The 17400-nt window shown below is 55.1% G+C and overlaps 7 protein-coding genes across 7 annotated transcripts; 3 read left to right on the forward strand and 4 right to left on the reverse strand.

Annotated features, from left to right (window-relative positions):
* The first annotated feature begins 56 nt into the window (after positions 1-56).
* On the forward strand, positions 57-1019 carry N656DRAFT_776518 (uncharacterized protein). Its single transcript, XM_064814648.1, has 3 exons — positions 57-349; positions 420-543; positions 599-1019. The coding sequence occupies exons 1-3, from the start codon at positions 197-199 to the stop codon at positions 676-678; spliced, it is 357 nt and encodes a 118-aa protein (XP_064672967.1). The 5' UTR covers positions 57-196; the 3' UTR covers positions 679-1019.
* Positions 1020-1043: 24 nt separating this feature from the next.
* On the reverse strand, positions 1044-2681 carry N656DRAFT_776519 (alpha/beta-hydrolase). The gene is made up of 2 exons (XM_064814649.1): positions 2220-2681; positions 1044-2071 (listed from the first exon to the last, which is right to left on the reverse strand). Exons 1-2 carry the CDS (start codon positions 2392-2394, stop codon positions 1188-1190), a joined length of 1059 nt encoding a protein of 352 aa, XP_064672968.1. The 5' UTR covers positions 2395-2681; the 3' UTR covers positions 1044-1187.
* Positions 2682-2938: 257 nt separating this feature from the next.
* On the reverse strand, positions 2939-4607 carry N656DRAFT_776521 (uncharacterized protein). Its single transcript, XM_064814650.1, has 3 exons — positions 3939-4607; positions 3815-3883; positions 2939-3761 (listed from the first exon to the last, which is right to left on the reverse strand). Exons 1-3 carry the CDS (start codon positions 4467-4469, stop codon positions 3393-3395), a joined length of 969 nt encoding a protein of 322 aa, XP_064672969.1. The 5' UTR covers positions 4470-4607; the 3' UTR covers positions 2939-3392.
* Positions 4608-5092: 485 nt separating this feature from the next.
* On the forward strand, positions 5093-5952 carry N656DRAFT_776522 (PHF5-like protein). Its single transcript, XM_064814651.1, has 2 exons — positions 5093-5537; positions 5608-5952. The coding sequence occupies exons 1-2, from the start codon at positions 5274-5276 to the stop codon at positions 5650-5652; spliced, it is 309 nt and encodes a 102-aa protein (XP_064672970.1). The 5' UTR covers positions 5093-5273; the 3' UTR covers positions 5653-5952.
* Positions 5953-6041: 89 nt separating this feature from the next.
* Positions 6042-7953, reverse strand: N656DRAFT_748593 (uncharacterized protein; the record flags this gene model as incomplete). Its single annotated transcript, XM_064812958.1, has 3 exons — positions 7194-7953; positions 6554-7110; positions 6042-6499 (listed from the first exon to the last, which is right to left on the reverse strand). The coding sequence occupies exons 1-3, from the start codon at positions 7655-7657 to the stop codon at positions 6042-6044; spliced, it is 1479 nt and encodes a 492-aa protein (XP_064672971.1). The 5' UTR covers positions 7658-7953.
* Positions 7954-8540: 587 nt separating this feature from the next.
* N656DRAFT_748598 (uncharacterized protein) lies at positions 8541-14458 on the reverse strand. The gene is made up of 3 exons (XM_064812959.1): positions 13798-14458; positions 9638-13748; positions 8541-9587 (listed from the first exon to the last, which is right to left on the reverse strand). The coding sequence occupies exons 1-3, from the start codon at positions 14172-14174 to the stop codon at positions 8685-8687; spliced, it is 5391 nt and encodes a 1796-aa protein (XP_064672972.1). The 5' UTR covers positions 14175-14458; the 3' UTR covers positions 8541-8684.
* A 169-nt stretch (positions 14459-14627) lies between these two features.
* On the forward strand, positions 14628-16887 carry N656DRAFT_776524 (nucleolar complex-associated protein 3). The gene has a single exon (XM_064814652.1). The coding sequence runs from the start codon at positions 14683-14685 to the stop codon at positions 16735-16737; it is 2055 nt and encodes a 684-aa protein (XP_064672973.1). The 5' UTR covers positions 14628-14682; the 3' UTR covers positions 16738-16887.
* The last annotated feature ends 513 nt before the right edge of the window (positions 16888-17400 follow it).

Genomic DNA, 17400 nt, shown 5'->3' on the forward strand with positions numbered 1-17400 from the left:
CCCAAAATCTCCAGGTATCATAACGTTGTTACTGGCCCTCTCCGTCTCTGAGATACAGGTCTCATCTCACCAAAACACCACAGACACCATCGCCATCATTCTTCGCCTCACTTCCAAAGGAATACAATTCTCCATTTCGTGCTATTCTAGACCGAAAATTAACACACTGTTTCTACAAAGGCGAGGAAGCGTGAAAATGGTTTGCTCAAAGTGCCAGAAGCTCAACAAGACAACCCTCGCCACGCCCGGGGTCAAGAAGAAGAGCGAGATGTATTATGGCTCTCCCGCCTCGTCATCCTCAACACTCGACAAGAAATCCGCTACACTCGGGCAGACCGGCATCTCAAAGGTATGCATAGAATCTCGACAGTTCACACACTCGTATGAAGACATTCGCATTGACAACTGACTCGGCGCAGAGTAAGCTGCTTTCCAAAGCAGCCAAGAACCCCTATGCTCAGTATTCAAGCTCCTGCACACGATGCAAGGTTAAGGTCTCTCAGGGACACACTTATTGCAATCAATGCGCCTATCGAGCAGATGGTATGTTTTCCTGGCGTTTCCACTGTCCGAAATTCCGGCGGCTAACGCTGAGCAGCATGCGCCATATGCGGAAAGCCAAACAAGGCGAAATCCGCCGTGCCTACTGTTGACGGTCAAAAGCGCACCTTGAAGTGAATGGTGACTCTCTACTATGAGATGAATCTATACGAGGGTCGCCGGTAAACCAGCGAGGTGTTGCCCACATTCGGACTGCAAGATTAGGACCGGCTCCGCTCAACGTCACTCGCAGGCCTAGCGGAAACGACGTAGTGAAACCAAAAGGCATATCAAGGCAGCAAGAGGTGTGTTATTTTCGCGCGTTTGTGGGTCATAGCATGCTAAGAGGCTAGAGGATGCGTCCTGGGGAAATAGAACCACGCTGCGCCAAGAAGCCACTGGGGAAATGAAGCGATTAGGGGATGTTCGGGTACAGCTCTGTGGCTCGTCAGCATACACACTCCGTGTACCAGTTTTAGGAGAAGAGAACGTTCAGCGGAAAGGCTGGAGGCCGCTTCCGGCACTCCGATATTGAATGTACAATACATTGGTGGGATGGGAGAGTTGTGGTTCGAAGCCCAGCTAATTCCACGTGAGAGCACTGAGAGATGCCTACATACACCATAGAATCCGTTTTTTATTTATTCTCAAATCGAGGCCTTGAGAGGCCGACCTTCCATAATGGTCCCCACAAACTCCGAGATATGAGCGTTCACCTCTGCGGCGGCTTCCCAGAGCGCCCAGTGAGTAGCGTTAACCTCCTTCTTGACCAAGTGGTCAAAATACTGACCCATCCCCTCCGCCATGGCCGGCGGCAGTGCCGCGTCCCTAGACGCAGTGACCATCAACGAAGGGACGGTGATCTTCGACTTGCCCGCCTTGACCAAGTCCTTTTCCTCGTCATAATTGACTTTAAGCGTACGGTACCAGTTCGTCGGGCCCTTCATCCCTTGCCTCGTAAACTCCTGCACATAGTAATCCATCTCCTCCTTGCTCAGCAATGGGCTCTCCCCAACCTGGTCCTGCTCGACGGCATCCAGGTCGACTCCGTGTGAGGTGTTAAACAGGGCCTTCCCACCCTTCTCACTACCGTCCTTACCCTTCGCGCCATAGGCAACGCTCAGAAACGCCCTAGTCCTTGCAGGGCCCACCACGACCCTCTCGATGTCCCTGCCCTCAAACTGCACCTGGTACCCAAAGTTGGGCAGCCGCTTCACCAAGTCGGCCTTGCTCACAAAGGGGCCCGGGTTGGGCGGCCAGTATGGGGTGCACACGCTGAAGACGCCCAACAGGCGCTCCGGGTACCACAGCGCGAAGCGCCACGCCACGGCGCCGCCCCAGTCGTGGCCGCCTAGTACAATCTGGCCGTTTGCGTCTCCCGTGACGTGGTTGACGATGGCCACCAGGTCGTCGATCACGCTCTTGTACGAGTACAGCGACAGGTTGTCAGGGTCGACATCAGTTTGCCCGTACCCGGCCATGTCCGGCGCGATGACGCGCAGGTTGTGCGTCGTGGCTAGGTGGGGGATTTCTAGCAGGGGGAAGGTTAGGTGATTTTGTCCAAAAATAAAATTCAGGTTTGGCGCTTGTTGTTTACTTTCAGGGGAAAGGAAAAGGGGGTGGGATCCAGTAACGATCATATTGCGTCAACTACAGTAATCTGGGCATGTTTTACTTACGGTAACGCCAGGCGAAGGCGAGGTCGGGAAAGCCATGGATCAGGAGGGCTGTACCGCTTGGGGTGGTGCCCGAGGGGGGCTCGGCCAGGAGGTAGTGATAGGTCTTGTTTGAGTTGGGGATGGTCAAGGTGTGGTGTTGCACCCGCGAATCAGTTGGGGTGAGCTTGTCGACCATGATGAACAGAATTAACGGCCGGGACGGTGTTACGAAACAGTGGAAGCTGTGAGTGAAGTGTTGGAAGAATGTTGTGGTGAGAAGGGGAAGCGATTGAGAATTCAGGGGCTGCGGGGTGTCTCACGGGACGGGGCAGAAAACTGAAAGCAGAAATTGTGAGGGGAGAGATAATCACGAAGGAGAGGGGGGATCGAGATGCCTCGGCCTCATCAATGAATTTGTAATCTGTCACGGGTGTTAAACCTCCCCTCGGTACTTATGTTCGCAGTACAGGCATAATTGACACGGCAACCAGGGGTGAAGAAGTTCGGGACGATGCTGGGTACAACACCCCTCTGTACGTCATAAATAAACCCCACATCTGTTTTCACCAATGTCAGGTGCAGCCAAAGGGTCAATTGGCGGAGGAGCCCCTCCACCACATACGCTCCCGGCATGTCCTGGACGGAATGATTACTGAACTCTCAACATTGGGCGAATACAAAGCAGACACCGGATGTCCTAAGGAACAGCACAGGCAGTTGGAAGGGGTGCTCAGGGGTGTTACGTTCGGTGCGCTGCTCAGCCGACAAGCCGGCATTTCCGAGTTAGCACGCTACGCATACAACACGTATGCCTCCTTTTCAGCATCCCGCCGAGAATGTCTCGAAGTGAGTACGGTAGCTATGTTATTCTACACTCCTCCCGAGCTCTCCGTCTCCCCTGATTAGTTCACGTCTGCCAATCTTAGCAGCACTCGCCTCAGATATCCAGCGGAGTTCCGCCCTCTCGAGCCTCCGTTCATGAAAGTGAAAACGGTAAGCCAATGTCCCACCCAGCTCGGCTTACCTGGAGTCAGGGGTGGCTCTCACCGCAAGTACATTCGCTCCGGAAACGCCCCGAACGGTGATGGGCCGCTAAAATACACTTAAGAATACAGCACCGAAGGAGGCCCAAACTTCAATACTTACAACCTAAGCCACCGGCTTAAAAGGACATGCCGACCCCGACGAAGCAAGTTAGTAGATTACCGTATCCTCCTCATCCTGCATCATCTCGTCCCCGTTCTCATCGTGCTCCTTGTCATGTAAGTTCCGTGCCTTGGATGACGGCCGTGCCGCGGCATCGGGGTTAGTATCTTGCGGTACATGTTTGGGTTCACCAACCGGGGCTTTTCCTGATTGCGCTTCTTGTTCTTGCTCTTGTTCCGGCTCTCGCGGCGGAGGAGACGGGGACCGTGGCGGGGTAGCAACACCCAGTTCTCTGAGTCGCTGCGTCTTGCGCATCTTGAACTCGCGGTTCTCCTTTTGTATGGTCTGCTCCGCGGCTTGAATTTGGTCTCTGATGATCTCCTCTTGGTCTTTGGTGAGCTCCCATGGCAGGTAGTACTGATGAACTCGTTTAGCAGTGGTTCCTGTTAAAGGTGTAGCCCTCCACCTACAAGTCTAGGCTCGCTTTTCGTCTGCAGACTTTGTGCCCTTGCCAGCATACTCGAATGTCGCGATCGCATCTAGACAAGGCATGTCAGTAGCCAGCTAGAAAATAGGGGTAAGCTCCCAACATACCGCCTGTTCCTCGAGTTTGAGCTGCTCAATCTGGCGCACTCTTCTAAGTTTCTCTAGCTTCTCGACTCTGCGCTTGTCATCCTCGGCCCGCCGCTGTTGAGCCTTTTCCTGCTGTCGCCGCTCTATCTCCAGCCTCTTTTGTTGCTGGGAGGCTGACGTGGGTCGACTGAGCGCCGTGAGCAAGCCACCAAACAAACGTTGCCCACGCTTCTTCTCCTCCTGGCTAATACTCTTGCGGCTGGAAAGACCCCCCGAGAGAGACGGCCGCCGCGCCTCTGGCGATTCCCGGGAGTCTCGTTGATGTTTTTGGTCATGCGATCTTGCAGGTGACCTCTCCCTATGTTCTCGCTTCTCATCCTCAACTGATGTAGTGCCGTTGCTCGGCTTGTTCAGCTCTTGGTCGTTGCCGTTCCCGAGAGGAGAATCCCCGTCGCCGCCCTCAAACTTGGCGCGCTTAATGTCAGCCGCATCCTCTACCGGCGCAGGCGACGCTTTTCTCTTGTTCGCAATGGCGTCTTCTGTTTCGGCCATGTGGCTCGGGTTACGGAGCGAATGCGCAATCGAAGATGAAGGTGCAGATGCGTCTCGCTATAGCTGGTGTAGTGGCGCACTTTGTATGTTCGAGCGTGTGCGAAGAGGAGAGAGAGGGGGAGGGGGGGGGGGGTTTTTATAGGTAGCGCGCTTTGCTCTTGTTGGTGACTTGGTGTTTTGGGAAGGTTCCATCCACTTGTTGTCTTCGAACTTGGAAGCTACGACGAGTAGGTCACACTGTAGGTCTCAGCGTTCATTTGCCGGGGCGATTATGTCGCAAACGAAGCGAGGTGCCCAGCCCGATGAGCTTCGAACAAACAAGTGAAGTTTAAACCTTCCGTTAGACGCGAGTTCTGACTTCAATGCCGACAGCCGTATCGATAAGCTTTCAACCGCAGCGTAACACCCAATGGTGGGGCTTGTAAGGCTGTGGCTAGGTATGGAAGTTACTAGACTAGGGGTCGTATTAGTGGCGTTCAACCGCTAAACTTTTACGCCTGGCTCTTCTGTAGAAAACGAACGCCACTGCAGCCTTCTGTACAGTACAGTAGCTTTCAAGTGAAGCCAACCTCTGGAGACACCACCACATTGAAGCCCTGCAAAACGATTTCCGATCTACAATCAATCTCTTCCTCTCGTCTTCATCTCAAATCGCATAAACCGAGAAGACCAAGACAAGCCCACCATGTCCCGCCATCATCCGTAAGTCAACGTCCCTCTGGTCACGCAGCGGCACACCTCTACACCCCCTAGCTATCCGATCAGCCATACTAATTCAAGCTGCCAAACCCCAGGGACCTGGTGATGTGCCGCAAGCAAGCGGGTATCGCCATCGGCCGACTTTGTGACAAGTGCGACGGCAAGTGTCCAGTGTGCGATTCGTACGTGCGGCCGACGACGCTGGTGCGCATCTGCGACGAGTGCAGCTTCGGCAACTACCAGAACAAGTGCGTCGTATGCGGCGGCGAGGGCATCTCGGACGCCTTCTACTGCTTCGAGTGCACGAGGCTGGAAAAGGACCGCGACGGCTGTCCCAAGATTATCAACCTGGGGAGTTCGAGGACAGACGTAAGTTTCCCCCGTACACCTAGTTATGGTCCAACGGTGGGAGAGAGGCCTGACATTTCGTGTGCTGCAGTTATTCTACCAGAAAAAAACGAATCGGGGGACGGCGGCGTTTTAGTGAGCAAGTGGCCCGGGTTTGGGCAGGCTTTCGGTTTCGAGTACCAGGGGCATATGGGTGTAAATGTTTGTTTGGGCATTTGCATACGAGCAACTGCATACGCCGGTACACACTTGGTGGCAAGGGTGGCGGCTTGGGTTTCTCATGGCGTTAGGAGCAGAGGAACACTGGGAGAGGAGATGGCGGGTGATATCACGGGTGTCCATCTACCACTGCTAATTCAAGGCTATCTGAGTGTGTTGTAAAACTACAGCTAGGAGACCGTCCATCATTAATCCAACAAAAGAGATATACCCCTCACCAGCTGGCAATGCAACTATAATCGTACAAAGGAAACAGTCCCCAATGTCAACTCCATCATCCGTTTTGCTGCTCCCTCCGATACAACACTATATATAAGTAACCTTGGTTCCCATACCGGCGGTGGCCTTGACCTTGGCCCAGCTCACAGCAAGGATCCTCGCGATTCTCTCGCGGATGCGCTTGCGCCTCAACAAGAGCAGCAGCCCAACGATAAACGCGAGCGTCCGATATAGCACGTACGGGTTCGTCCGGAACGCCACCGACATCTCGTCCACCAGTGAGCGGAGATTTGCCAAGACCATCGATGCCCTGTTCATGAGCGTCGGCGCAGTCACGGCATTCCCGCCCGAACCAGCTGTCACCCCTCCCCTCCTCGCCCCTGTTCCCCTTGTCCCGACTCCCGGCAACGGCCTCCTCCCAGCTTTGCCCACATCCGAGCGCACCGAGTCATCCGATCTAGGCGGCGGCGGCGTAGACGACGTAGGCGTGATCTCAACACCAAAGTCCCCTTCCGTAACCACCCCCTTTTCCCTTCCCCCTTCCCCTCCCCCCATTCCTGCCCCTACTTTCTTCCCACCACCACCACCACTACCCCCACCCTCCGCCCTTCGTCCACGTTCCTCCTCCAACCGCCTGCGCTCGCGCGCCTCGTTCTCAGCCCTCAACCGCCTGGCCTGCTCGACGTCGCGGCGTATGGCCTCCTCCTGGCGGCGGCGCTCCTCCTCGTCGCGGCGCGCCGCCGCGAGCTGCTCCTCGTGCAGGCCCTGCAGCGCCTGCAGGAACGCCTCGCGCCGCTCCTCGTCCAGCACGGGGCTCGCGCTCACAAACTCGCGCGCGTACTCCCACTCCCCGTTGCGCGGCAGCACGTGCAGCGTGTACAGCTCCAGCAGCTTGACCCGCGCGTTGAGGTCGCGCGGCGTGTCGGCGCCACTGGCAGCGGCGGCGGCGTGACCGCGGCGGCCGGTGCGGGAAGAGGAGGAGTGCGAGCGGTGGCGTTTGGGGTTTTGGTGCGGGGCACCGGTGCTGCTGGCTGTTGGAGGGGGGAAACGGTCTGAAATGTTGTCGAGGTTCGGGGTGCGGGCTGAGGCTAGGTAGTTCTCTAGGCGCTGTTGGTTGACGGTCTGGGTTTTGGCGTGGGCGAGGAGTAGGGTGGCTCTAATTTTGTTTTTGTAGTGTTTAGCGATACTGTTGTGGCGGAATATGGACCAATGTTTTGTGAGCGGTAAGTGAGGACTTACAGGTTAATGACTACATCTGCATCCACATCCCCCTCAACGCCGTGGTAGCCATTGCGGACTACCTCCTCCCAAACCTCGCCCTCGCGCACTTTGTGGCAGAGAGCTCGCCATTCCTGCGTCCCAAACGTATCCTTGCCCTCGTCCGTGTCCAGCTCGAGAATTGCGTTTAGAACTGTCAGGTATAGGCTCCATACTTTGATCCTAGAAGACCGCGAGGCTCTGGCTACCGGGGCGGGCTCAAAGGGAGCTTCGGGATCGTCAGACTCTGGCGGCGTGACCAGTGGTAGGACGGTAGACAGCGCCTCGGGCAAGCGACGCGTGAGAAACAGTGTCGAGGCTTGGCGATATGTTTTGGATATGTGTGAGGACGAGTGGCCGGGCCGCGATGCTGCCGAGGACGACAACGAGGATATTGAGGACGACAGTCCTAAGTCTGCCATGTATGAGGTGCGGGTAGACGACATTGTGGGGTTGATAAGTGCGATGCGTGTGCCGTTGGTGTGGTCCAGGTGTTTAGGGAAAAGTACGTGAGGTAGCTTCGGATTCAGGTCATGGAGCGAGACCGACCAGAAGACCACTCTGGAGTCTGGACTTCTAGCGTCCGGCCATTGTGCAGCCAAAGCAAGGAAAAAACGTTCAGAGAGAGGTGATGCGACAAGGGGTTATCGGTCGACGCGTATGGCCGCCTTGATTCAATTCGCACGACAACATGTGCTTCGCTGAGCTTTCATATTTCGGGCCCCGATTTGCTGCCGTATGAGCCTCGGCTAATCGGTGGATGAGCTTGGCAAGAAAATGCCGACGCTGATGACGGACTGGTGGGACACGGCTGTTAACGATTGACAACCGTTCAGCCGGTATCACCTGCAGAGTTATGGTACATTAAAGCAGATCGTAACTTGCTTCTTAACGTTTGCGAAACCACGAAATACCGGTAACGAAAATCACCTTCCTTACACAGTACGTACTTCGTGGCTTCGTCACCGACGCTGCCGTTCAACCCATGATTTCAATCATTCGGCTGTTCAGGACATTGTACTTGAGAACAGAGTCAATCAGATCCAGATCAAAGTTCCGTTCTTACCTACAAGGGAAAGTTGAGGGCTGCACCGGCCGTTGCGAAATTTCATATCAAATGCATACCTTACATACAGTACATTATGTATATTACAAAGTACCCAACCTTGTCAGTAGTCCTAGCAACCGCTGACTTTAGCCACATGTGATCTCTCAGGGCTCGATGCCATGGTCCTTGTCCCTGAAACCAGCAAAAGGGGGATCTACGTAATTATATCCGTGACCAGCTAGCAATTAGAATTCAGAATTCAAGTAGGGAGTAATGAAGTCTGCAAAATCCAGATTTACTCTCACGTACGAATATTTACATATGTACATATCCTTTTCCTATCCCTAGATATTGAAACCCACGACCACAGGTGCCCTCAAGCGAATATCCTCCATAGATACATACACCCACCCCCTTGGATGCCCTCATTGCAACATCGAGTCCAGGCTCTCGCCCAACTTCTCCTCGATGCCCACAATCCACCTCCTATTCTCTCTCTCCACAACCTCATCGTCATCGTCCTGGAGTTCACTGATGTACGGCAGCATCTCGGGCAGTGCCTGCAGCCACTCCTCTCCCAGTCTCGCTGTCAGTGCCTGCTGGCACTTGACCACTGCTAGCCGCACTGATGCCTGCCCGGAGCGGAGGTGCTTCAACAGCGCGCCGTTGAGTTCCTTGTGGTGTTCCTGGGAGTCCGCCGCGGCCGCGAGCTCCACCACCGCGGGGATCAGTTCGCCCTCGGCCACGTCGGCGGCGCGGACGAACTGCTCGACGAGTACTGGTGCAACAGCACCAAAGTGCGCCGGCGCCTGCCAGAAACCGTCCTGGTCGTGCTCAAAGCACTTGGTGAGGGTGCGGAGAACCCTCCTCCACAGCTCTTTTCCGCTGGGCTCCTTCAGGTCCGCCAGCGATGACAGTACCTTGACAGCGCTCTCAATCACGTACGAGGCGTAGCTGGTCACGATGGACTTGAGATTGTCGAAGAAGACCTCAAGGAATCCGTACACGGTGAGGAGCCGCAGGGTGCGACCGGCAGTATCGTTCTTCGGAAGCCCGCTCCATGTCCACTCCATGAGTTTGGAGAAGATGGGGCGGAAAGCGGCGTCGTTCAGCTTGTAGACCATCTTGAGCGCGTCGTCGCTGACCTTCCTCTCGATCTCTTCCATTTCAGACGGCGTAAGCGAGGCGGCATCCCCCGAAACAATCATCCTCCTCAAGTCCATAGCCTTGAGGAAAATGACTGAGAGGGAGGATACATTTTTAGCGACAACCGACTTGGAATGCTTGTCAAGTGCCATCCCCAGGATGTCGAGATATTCACTCATCGCCTGTCAACTAATTAGAATGCAATGTGAACGACAGATGCAAAATTACTTACAGATAACCCGGACTTGGCGGCAAGGGCCCAGTTATGTTCAAGAGCAACATACAGGGCCTTCGGTTCAACCAGCTTTGCCAAAAACTGGAGGCAGTGTGACCGGTTGCTGCTCGACTCGTCGTCCAGGTGCGCCGCTGCAGACTTGTTTGAGCACGCTAGGATCCGGTCGAGGTAAGCACCGGAGATCATGTACGGGATATGCTGGGCCAGGGCTGCCATGAAAGCATATGCGGCATTGTGAAGTTCGGTGTCGGCGGTATCGCTGCTCAAGCTCTCTTCCAGGTGGCCTAGCGCTTTCGGGATGGCGACGGGTAGGACGGGGACTATGCCATCCTGTAGAACGTCTACAAGCGAGGCCAGGCAGAGTAAGGCCATTACCCGGAGACTCTGAGATGACTGACCGAGGCAGTGATCGCCCGCGATGGTGGCGGCCGCAGCAGCCACGGCGTCGATGTCTTTCTTGCCATACTTTTCCGAGATCTTGTCGACGCAGGTCACGGCCGTATGCTTGTAGTTCATGTCGTCCGATTCCCGAATCACTGCGGTCAATTGAGGAAGGAAAGCAAGCAAGGCGTCCCTCGACTTTGCGTCTGTGGTGCTTTCATTGTCTACCCGCAACTCAAGGGCCCGAAGAACCTTCTGCCGCAGCCCGACATTTGGCCGGTCAAGCAATGCCTCTACACTTCTGATGAATTCGGCAATCGAGAGTAGATTGAGAAGATTGGACAGTGCATCGCCGCAGCGGTTGTACAGCATCTTCTTGGTCTTGACGGTGCCAGCGAGAGTCAAAATACTTTCGAGGAGCGTGGCGTAGAGATCGCGAATTTTGCCTGCCTCCATATCGTCTCTTTCAGCAAGCTGGGCGATCTCACGCTTCAGCCGCCTATTCGCGAGCAAGTGCGGGAGAAGATTGAGCTGCTTTGCGGCCGTCTTTTGGGAATCTTGCTCTCCGGTCGTGTCGGTGCCAAGAAGCACGCTCGAGAGAGCAGGCTTGGGCTTGAATATGTCGCTGACCAAGTCCAGGAGCTTGATAAGAGTTTGAAGCTGGACTTCTACGGAGAATGAACTCATCATTTGGGTCGTGAAAGAGATCATGTTGTCGGTCGCAGCATATCTGTCGACAAACATGGCAAGGACAGCGAAGAGGAAGTCTTCTGGGCCAAGATTTTCCACCAGGCTGATGAAGAGATCGTGCTTTCGGTGCGAAGGTATATGCTCGTAGGCGGTTACAAAGCTGGCAAGAAGATCCTTGGTGCTTGCAACTAAGTTCCGACTTCTTTTCCGGAAGGTGTCAATCAGAGGAGGGATAACCTCCTTGACTGTTTGATTGACGACATGGGCAGAGTAGTCATCAGCCTGCTTAAGCACCGAGCTGCCCATAAACGTGAAAATCGGCATGACACTCTGCAGCACCACATCCGGGGCCGTCCGAGCCAGATTGGCCACCAGGAGCAGCGCCGAATTGATGACGGCAGGACTAGATGACTTCTGGATGCAAGTTGCCAAGACGTCGCCGTGCCCGGCTGACGCATCGATCGTCAGGTCCTTGTTGTTCTTGAACGCCGGTATCATGGTGAGGAGGCTGCTCAGCACCAAATTTTGGAGATATCCTAGCTCGGATCCCACAAGCGCGCCCAGATGATGGAGATCCGACAGGGTTTGAAATAAGCTCGGGAGCAATTCGGGGTGCTGAGCTGGGTTGGATTCTTGCACAAGCTCCAGAACGAATGTTGACTTGTTCAGAGCTGTCTTCAATTCTTGACTCCCTTGCAGACTCACACTACGACTCTGGTCTGCCGTGCTGGTTCGCCTCCGCTTGTTCGCCGGGGTATCGGTCGCAAGTTTGACCTCGTGCTGCAAGGAGTTGATGAACTCGAGCAAGATGTCCGTCGTTAAGTCCACCTTCCTTAGGAAATCCACTGCCTCCGCAATGACGGAGCTCTGCTCGGGAGAGAGACGGGCCGCAGACTGTGTAATATCAAACATTGTCCGCGCTGTTGTGAACTTGGTGTTCGACTTCATTGATGGCCACATCTTTGTAATGCGGCCGAAGATGGCCTGTACGAGGTTGGGCCTGAGAGCGGTGTTCGGATCGTTTATCAGTTGAAAGAACGTTTCGAGACCTAAAGTGTTGTTTGCGACCACGACGTCTACGAAGGCTTGGTCGATCTGCTTCTCGTCCAGTGATTCTTGCGCAGCAAGCTCAGCGGCTTCATTTCCGCTGAGAGAAGCCCACCAGCGAAGCAGTGGCAGCAACAGATCCGTCCTCGAGGTTCCCGAGATGCTGCGTATCTGGTTGATTGCGCGTAGTAATCGTAGTTTGACGGCCAGCAAAGGCGATTCTATGACATGTCCGCAGAGGAACTTGAGAATCGAAAGCCTCGTCCCATGAGAGAGATGACGCTTTCCGGCTGCCTTTTCTGGTGAACCCTTGGCGCTCTCCAATGCAGTAACAATGGCCGCCGTGAGATGATCCTCGTGAAGAACTGATTCCTCCAGGCAAGGTATCAGAACCGACTCGACCAGGGATTTGACGGCATCACGGCCCAGTGGGCTCGGCAATTCGTGATCGCCGTACAGACCCTTAAACCCCCAAGGCTGCTGGGACTTTTCGAAAGCAGTTTTGGCATGGGAACTCAAAACGGCGACGAGGTCTGCTGCGGCACGGCGGACTTTCTTTGCCGGGTCGCTCAGTGCAACAGCACAGTAAGGTATAATGGCCTGAAAATCCTTCCCAGCGCAGTCGCTTTCCTTCAGGCGGGATTTGACGCATTCCAGGGCGGCTACTTTGGCAAGGGATGGAAACGGCCCGCACCAGACCCGGAGATAGAAGCTGAAGTAAAACGAGTTGCTTGGTGCCAGAGACCGGGTTAACACTGGAGCGGTATCGAACCTCTTCAGGTCACTCTCACTGGCGGCGGCGAGCAGAAATGCCGTGCAGAGATCGTTGAACAATACCGCTGGCGTTGGCGACAGACAAGACAAGGACGATGGCTCCAGTTTAGACAACTGTTGCAATGCCGAATCCAGGCTTGGCCCCTTTTCGGCTGGCTTCACCGCCTGGTTCTCGTCCACCTGCTCTGGAATCTGCTCAATCGTAAGTTTCGGGCGGAGAGCGGCCCCCAGTTTAAGCTCGATCTCCTCAATGTCGAAGTCCACCTCCTCAATAGCGGACCTGACGGCATCCCCCGTGAGCCCGCCGGCCTGCGACAGTGTAACCAAAGAAGAGCCAACTTCTTTGCGGATACGGCCGTCGCCGTCAATCTCATCGTTGATCCTGTGGGCTGCCAGAAGCATTGCTTTGTAGACAACCTTGACTTGCTTCTCCTGCAGAAGGTTTGCCAGAAGCAGAGCGTTAATGGCAGGAAGGCTTCGAGCATCACCCTTCTTGGACAAGCGATCCACGAAGGCAAGCGCAAGCCCGTTGGCTAACTTGTCAACGCGGTGATCCCGGCTGATCTCCAACAGAATCGGGACAAGAGCCGGGATCTTGAGGAGAGCCTTGGCGATCCGACCAGAGACCTGCTTTGCGGAGCGGTGCTGTGAGAGGATACTAAGACAAACAAGGCCAGGGCGGTAGGTATCAGCAGTCCAGCCATGGACCAGCTGCTCCATAAATGCGGAGAGCGCACCGTCGTTCAGGCTGCCCTTGGCAGCAAGGATAGCGACGATCATGTAGCTCGCGATCTGGATTCCAGGGACGTCTTTCATGAGCATTGCCTCGCTCAAAACCGGCCCAGTTTGCTGGAGAAGCTTGTGGTCATTCTCAAGCTGGACACTCCGCCTGCCGGACCGCATCTTGTCAAGCATGCCGTTGACAGCCTCGGCCATGACGCCACCCCAGAATGACACGAGGCCCGGGTATTCCTGCTTAGCCCGGCATGACTCAAGCGTGTACTGGGAGATGATGGATAGCAACTCAGGCCGGTTTGTTGCTTGCTGCACAATGGCAGCCCGCGGCGGGGCCGTCAAAGAGCGTTTATAGGGGTCTAGAAACCTGTACTCCTGGGGTATTTTGGCTGGCAGGATATCAAGAAGGGTAACGAAAGCCGGGATCGTGTGGTATGGAAGGAATGTGGTTATGAGGGTTGCCGTATTGAACTCGTGGATCCTGTCGCCTGTAAGCACCATTGCAAGAAGCAGTTGGGCATATCACCTACCGAAATCTCCTCACCAACCACTCAATGGCCTTGATGGCGGGGTTAAGCCGTAGGCGACCGGCAACCAGGTGGAGGAACGAGTTGACGCGTTTGTCCAAGGCCGCATTCTCCTCCGGCGTCATCTGGGTCCGATCGGCCTCCTGGCTCTGCTCGCTGAACAGTGTCGCCCTAAACGGAGCGAAGCGAGGGTCGAGATGGCACAAATCCTCGAAGCCTCCGTAGCATATAGTGTATATCTCGGCGAATGTCTGACTGGCGGCCTCTCGAGGCTCGAATATCAACGACTTGGAATGAGCAGCCTTGAGCGTCTTGGCATTCAAGCTGGTCCGCGAGTTGGCCGCGATCTGCGCCAACTGCGCAGCCAGGGAACTCGCCATCTTCGGGGTGGTAAGTCCGGGCTCTCTTGGCCCGCTGAACTCTTGATCGCGACTAGAGAATCACCGACTGGACATTTGGGAAGGGGCGTTCCACTCGGCTCTCAGACGTGTGTTCAGAAGACGGACAAACGGCCAAGGCAGCCTTCAAGGAAAAATTGACCGGTCGTAATTCAAAGGCAATCAAGTACAGCTTGGTAAGGTCAACAACGTAGCTGACTGGCACTTGAGGGAATGGTTTTGGACATGTAAATACAACCTTTATCTCCTTGGTGTTGCTCGCTGCAGTTATGTTTCGGCAGCTGTCCCACCGAAACTCTCCCGCTCCAGAATTTTTTTGGGCCGGCGGGCAGCCGATAAGACGGCAGAACCAATCAACATGCGTTGATAAGTCTCGCTTTTGGTGGGCTTCGTCAGGGTCCCGCGATCAAAAAATGGGAGATAAAAAAAAGTGATGGTCGCAGAACATCTACCGAAACAATATTATCTCCACCGGATTGCTTCAGATTCAATGGCTTCCCACCCTTCGAAACGACGGAGGCTGACGCCTCCAGGTGAGGATGGGCACGACTCGGCCAGCCATGACACCAAGATCCAGAAAGCCTTCTTCAAAAGCGCCGCCAATTGGAGCCTCGAGCAGGACTACGAATCGAGACCTAGAAAGGGCAAGAGGAAGGATGCAAAGAAGGGCAGCACCGAAGGCGCTGGCAGGCTCCCCATAAAGACAGCCGCAGGAACTTGGGTGGTCCAGGATGATGCCGAATTGGTGCCGAGCGACACGGAATGGCTTCAGAGCGAGGAAGAGGATGAAGAGGTGGACAAAGAGCCCGAGGCTGCTGCCCCGGAAGCGCCCAAAATCCCGGAGCGTGAACAACTGCGGAGAGCGCAGGAAGAACTAGCAAAAATTGCTACGCAGCTCAACGAGGATCCTGAAGAACACCCTGGAGCATTCAAAGCGTTGGCCAAACTCGGGGAATCACCCCTTCTCTCGATCCAGAAATTGTGCCTTGTCACCCAGATGACGGTCTATAAAGATGTCATCCCGGGATACAGGATACGGCCCGCATCGGAGGATGTTGCCGGGGAGAAGCTTTCGAAAGAAGTAAGGCGGCTACGGACCTACGAACAAGCCTTGGTCTCTGGCTATCACAACTACCTCAAGTCCCTCGCGAAGCATGCAACATCACCGCCTATAGAGAAACGAAAAGGAGGGGAACCGATCTCCAGCATTGCCATCACCTGCGCCTGTACGCTGGTGAATGCCGTCCCACACTTTAATTTTCGAGGCGACCTGCTACGGATTCTGGTGAGGAAATTGAGCAGCCGTAAGCTGGACTCGGACTTTGCAAAATGCCGGCAAGCGCTGGAGACACTATTTCAGGAAGATGAGGAAGGTAATGCCTCGATGGAAGCCGTGTCTCTCCTCACAAAGATGATGAAAGCACGCGAGTATCGCGTCGACGAGAGCGTCCTGAATATGTTCCTGCATCTACGGCTGCTCTCTGAATTCGCGGGCAAGGCCTCTCAGGACACAGTCAACCGGCCCGGTGACGCACCCAACGGCAAGAAGCCGAAAGCGAAGAAGGAGTTCCACACGAAGCGGGAGCGGAAGCTCCTCAAGGAGCAAAAGGCAGCCGAGAAAGTGATGGCCCAGGCAGATGCGACCGTCAGCCACGAGGAGAGGGAAAGGATGCAGTCAGAAACCCTCAAAATGGTGTTTGCTACCTATTTCCGCATCTTGAAGCAGCGCGTGCCGCATCTCATGGGTGCTGTGCTCGAAGGCCTAGCCAAGTACGCACACCTCATCAATCAGGACTTTTTCGGCGACCTGCTCGAAGCACTCAAAGACCTCATCCGTGAAAGCGACGGCACTGAGGACGCTGCCGAGGGTGAGACGCAAGGCAACGACCAGGATGACGGGCTGTCGGTCGTTCGCGACACCAACAGAGAGGCTCTACTGTGCACTGTCACGGCGTTTGCGCTGCTCGAAGGGCAGGACGCGCACAATGCCCGCACAGACCTACACCTCGACCTGTCCTTCTTCATCACAAACCTCTACCGCAGCCTCGTCAGTCTCTCAGTTAACCCGGACCTCGAGCTGGGCGCCAAGTCCCTTCGCCTCGACGACCCGGATGACCCGACTTCCCCGGCCAACGGCCACCGCAGGAACAACAAGATCAACCTTCAAACAACCACGGTGCTGCTCATGCGCTGCCTGACCGGGGTGCTCCTCCCGCCGTGGAACATACGCTCGGTGCCACCCCTGCGGCTCGCGGCCTTCACCAAGCAGCTCATGACAGTGGCGTTGCAGATGCCCGAGAAGTCGTGCCAGGCGGTGTTGGGCCTGTTGCACGACGTGGTGCGTACCCACGGCCGCAAGATCAACGCGCTGTGGAACACGGAGGAGAGAAAGGGCGACGGGACATTCAAGCCGCTCAGCGAGACGGTCGAGGGGAGCAATCCGTTTACGACCACCATCTGGGAAGGGGAGATCCTAAGGAAGCATTACTGCCCCAAGGTGAGGGAGGAGCTGAAGTTGATGGAGAAGGAGCTCAGGGCCATCTAGTATCGTGAACATCACGAATTCTTGAGGCAATATTATCACATGTCCGCAATTTTGGTTTCTCTGCCTTAGCAGTGTACATAGGAGGATCGAACTTGCTGATACCCCTGCAATCCATCATGACAAAGGACGAGTTACTTGAGTGAGTTGAGGCTTGATTGTGTACGTCGTACTGTAGCTGATGACTCGCCTTCCCAATTTCCTGAGCTCAACTGCCCCGCGTGTTCGTGATACCAGTACATAGCATTTCCCCTTCTACCGCAAGTGTCGGAAACATTTCCGGCGAGCTGGGGCACCCCTTGTAAACAAACATGCTTGTTAATGCTAACGTTATCCGTTGTGGTTCTCAACAATGCTACCATGAAATTTTCAGAATGATTGTTGCCGAATACAACGCTGGTATTCAGGGGCTGACACGGCGGTTGGTCCCGAAGTGGAAAGCTTGACCGACCCGGCCTTTCCTCTTTTCTCGTTTTCATTCCTGCCTCGGTCGGCATCTGCCCTGACAGGTTTTCTCACCGCATGTCAAGATTGGTTTTTGCACCAACTTACCCATGCCCTTGATGCAGGTGTGGAGTTGGGACGTGAAGCTCGGCTTGTGGCCGAGAGGGACCAGAACGCAAATTATCCGTATGTAGATATTCGTCCAGTACACTGTCTGTTTCC

The sequence above is a fragment of the Canariomyces notabilis genome, assembly GCF_033297395.1.
Source record: "Canariomyces notabilis strain CBS 508.74 unplaced genomic scaffold N656scaffold_4, whole genome shotgun sequence".
NCBI lineage: Eukaryota > Fungi > Ascomycota > Sordariomycetes > Sordariales > Chaetomiaceae > Canariomyces > Canariomyces notabilis.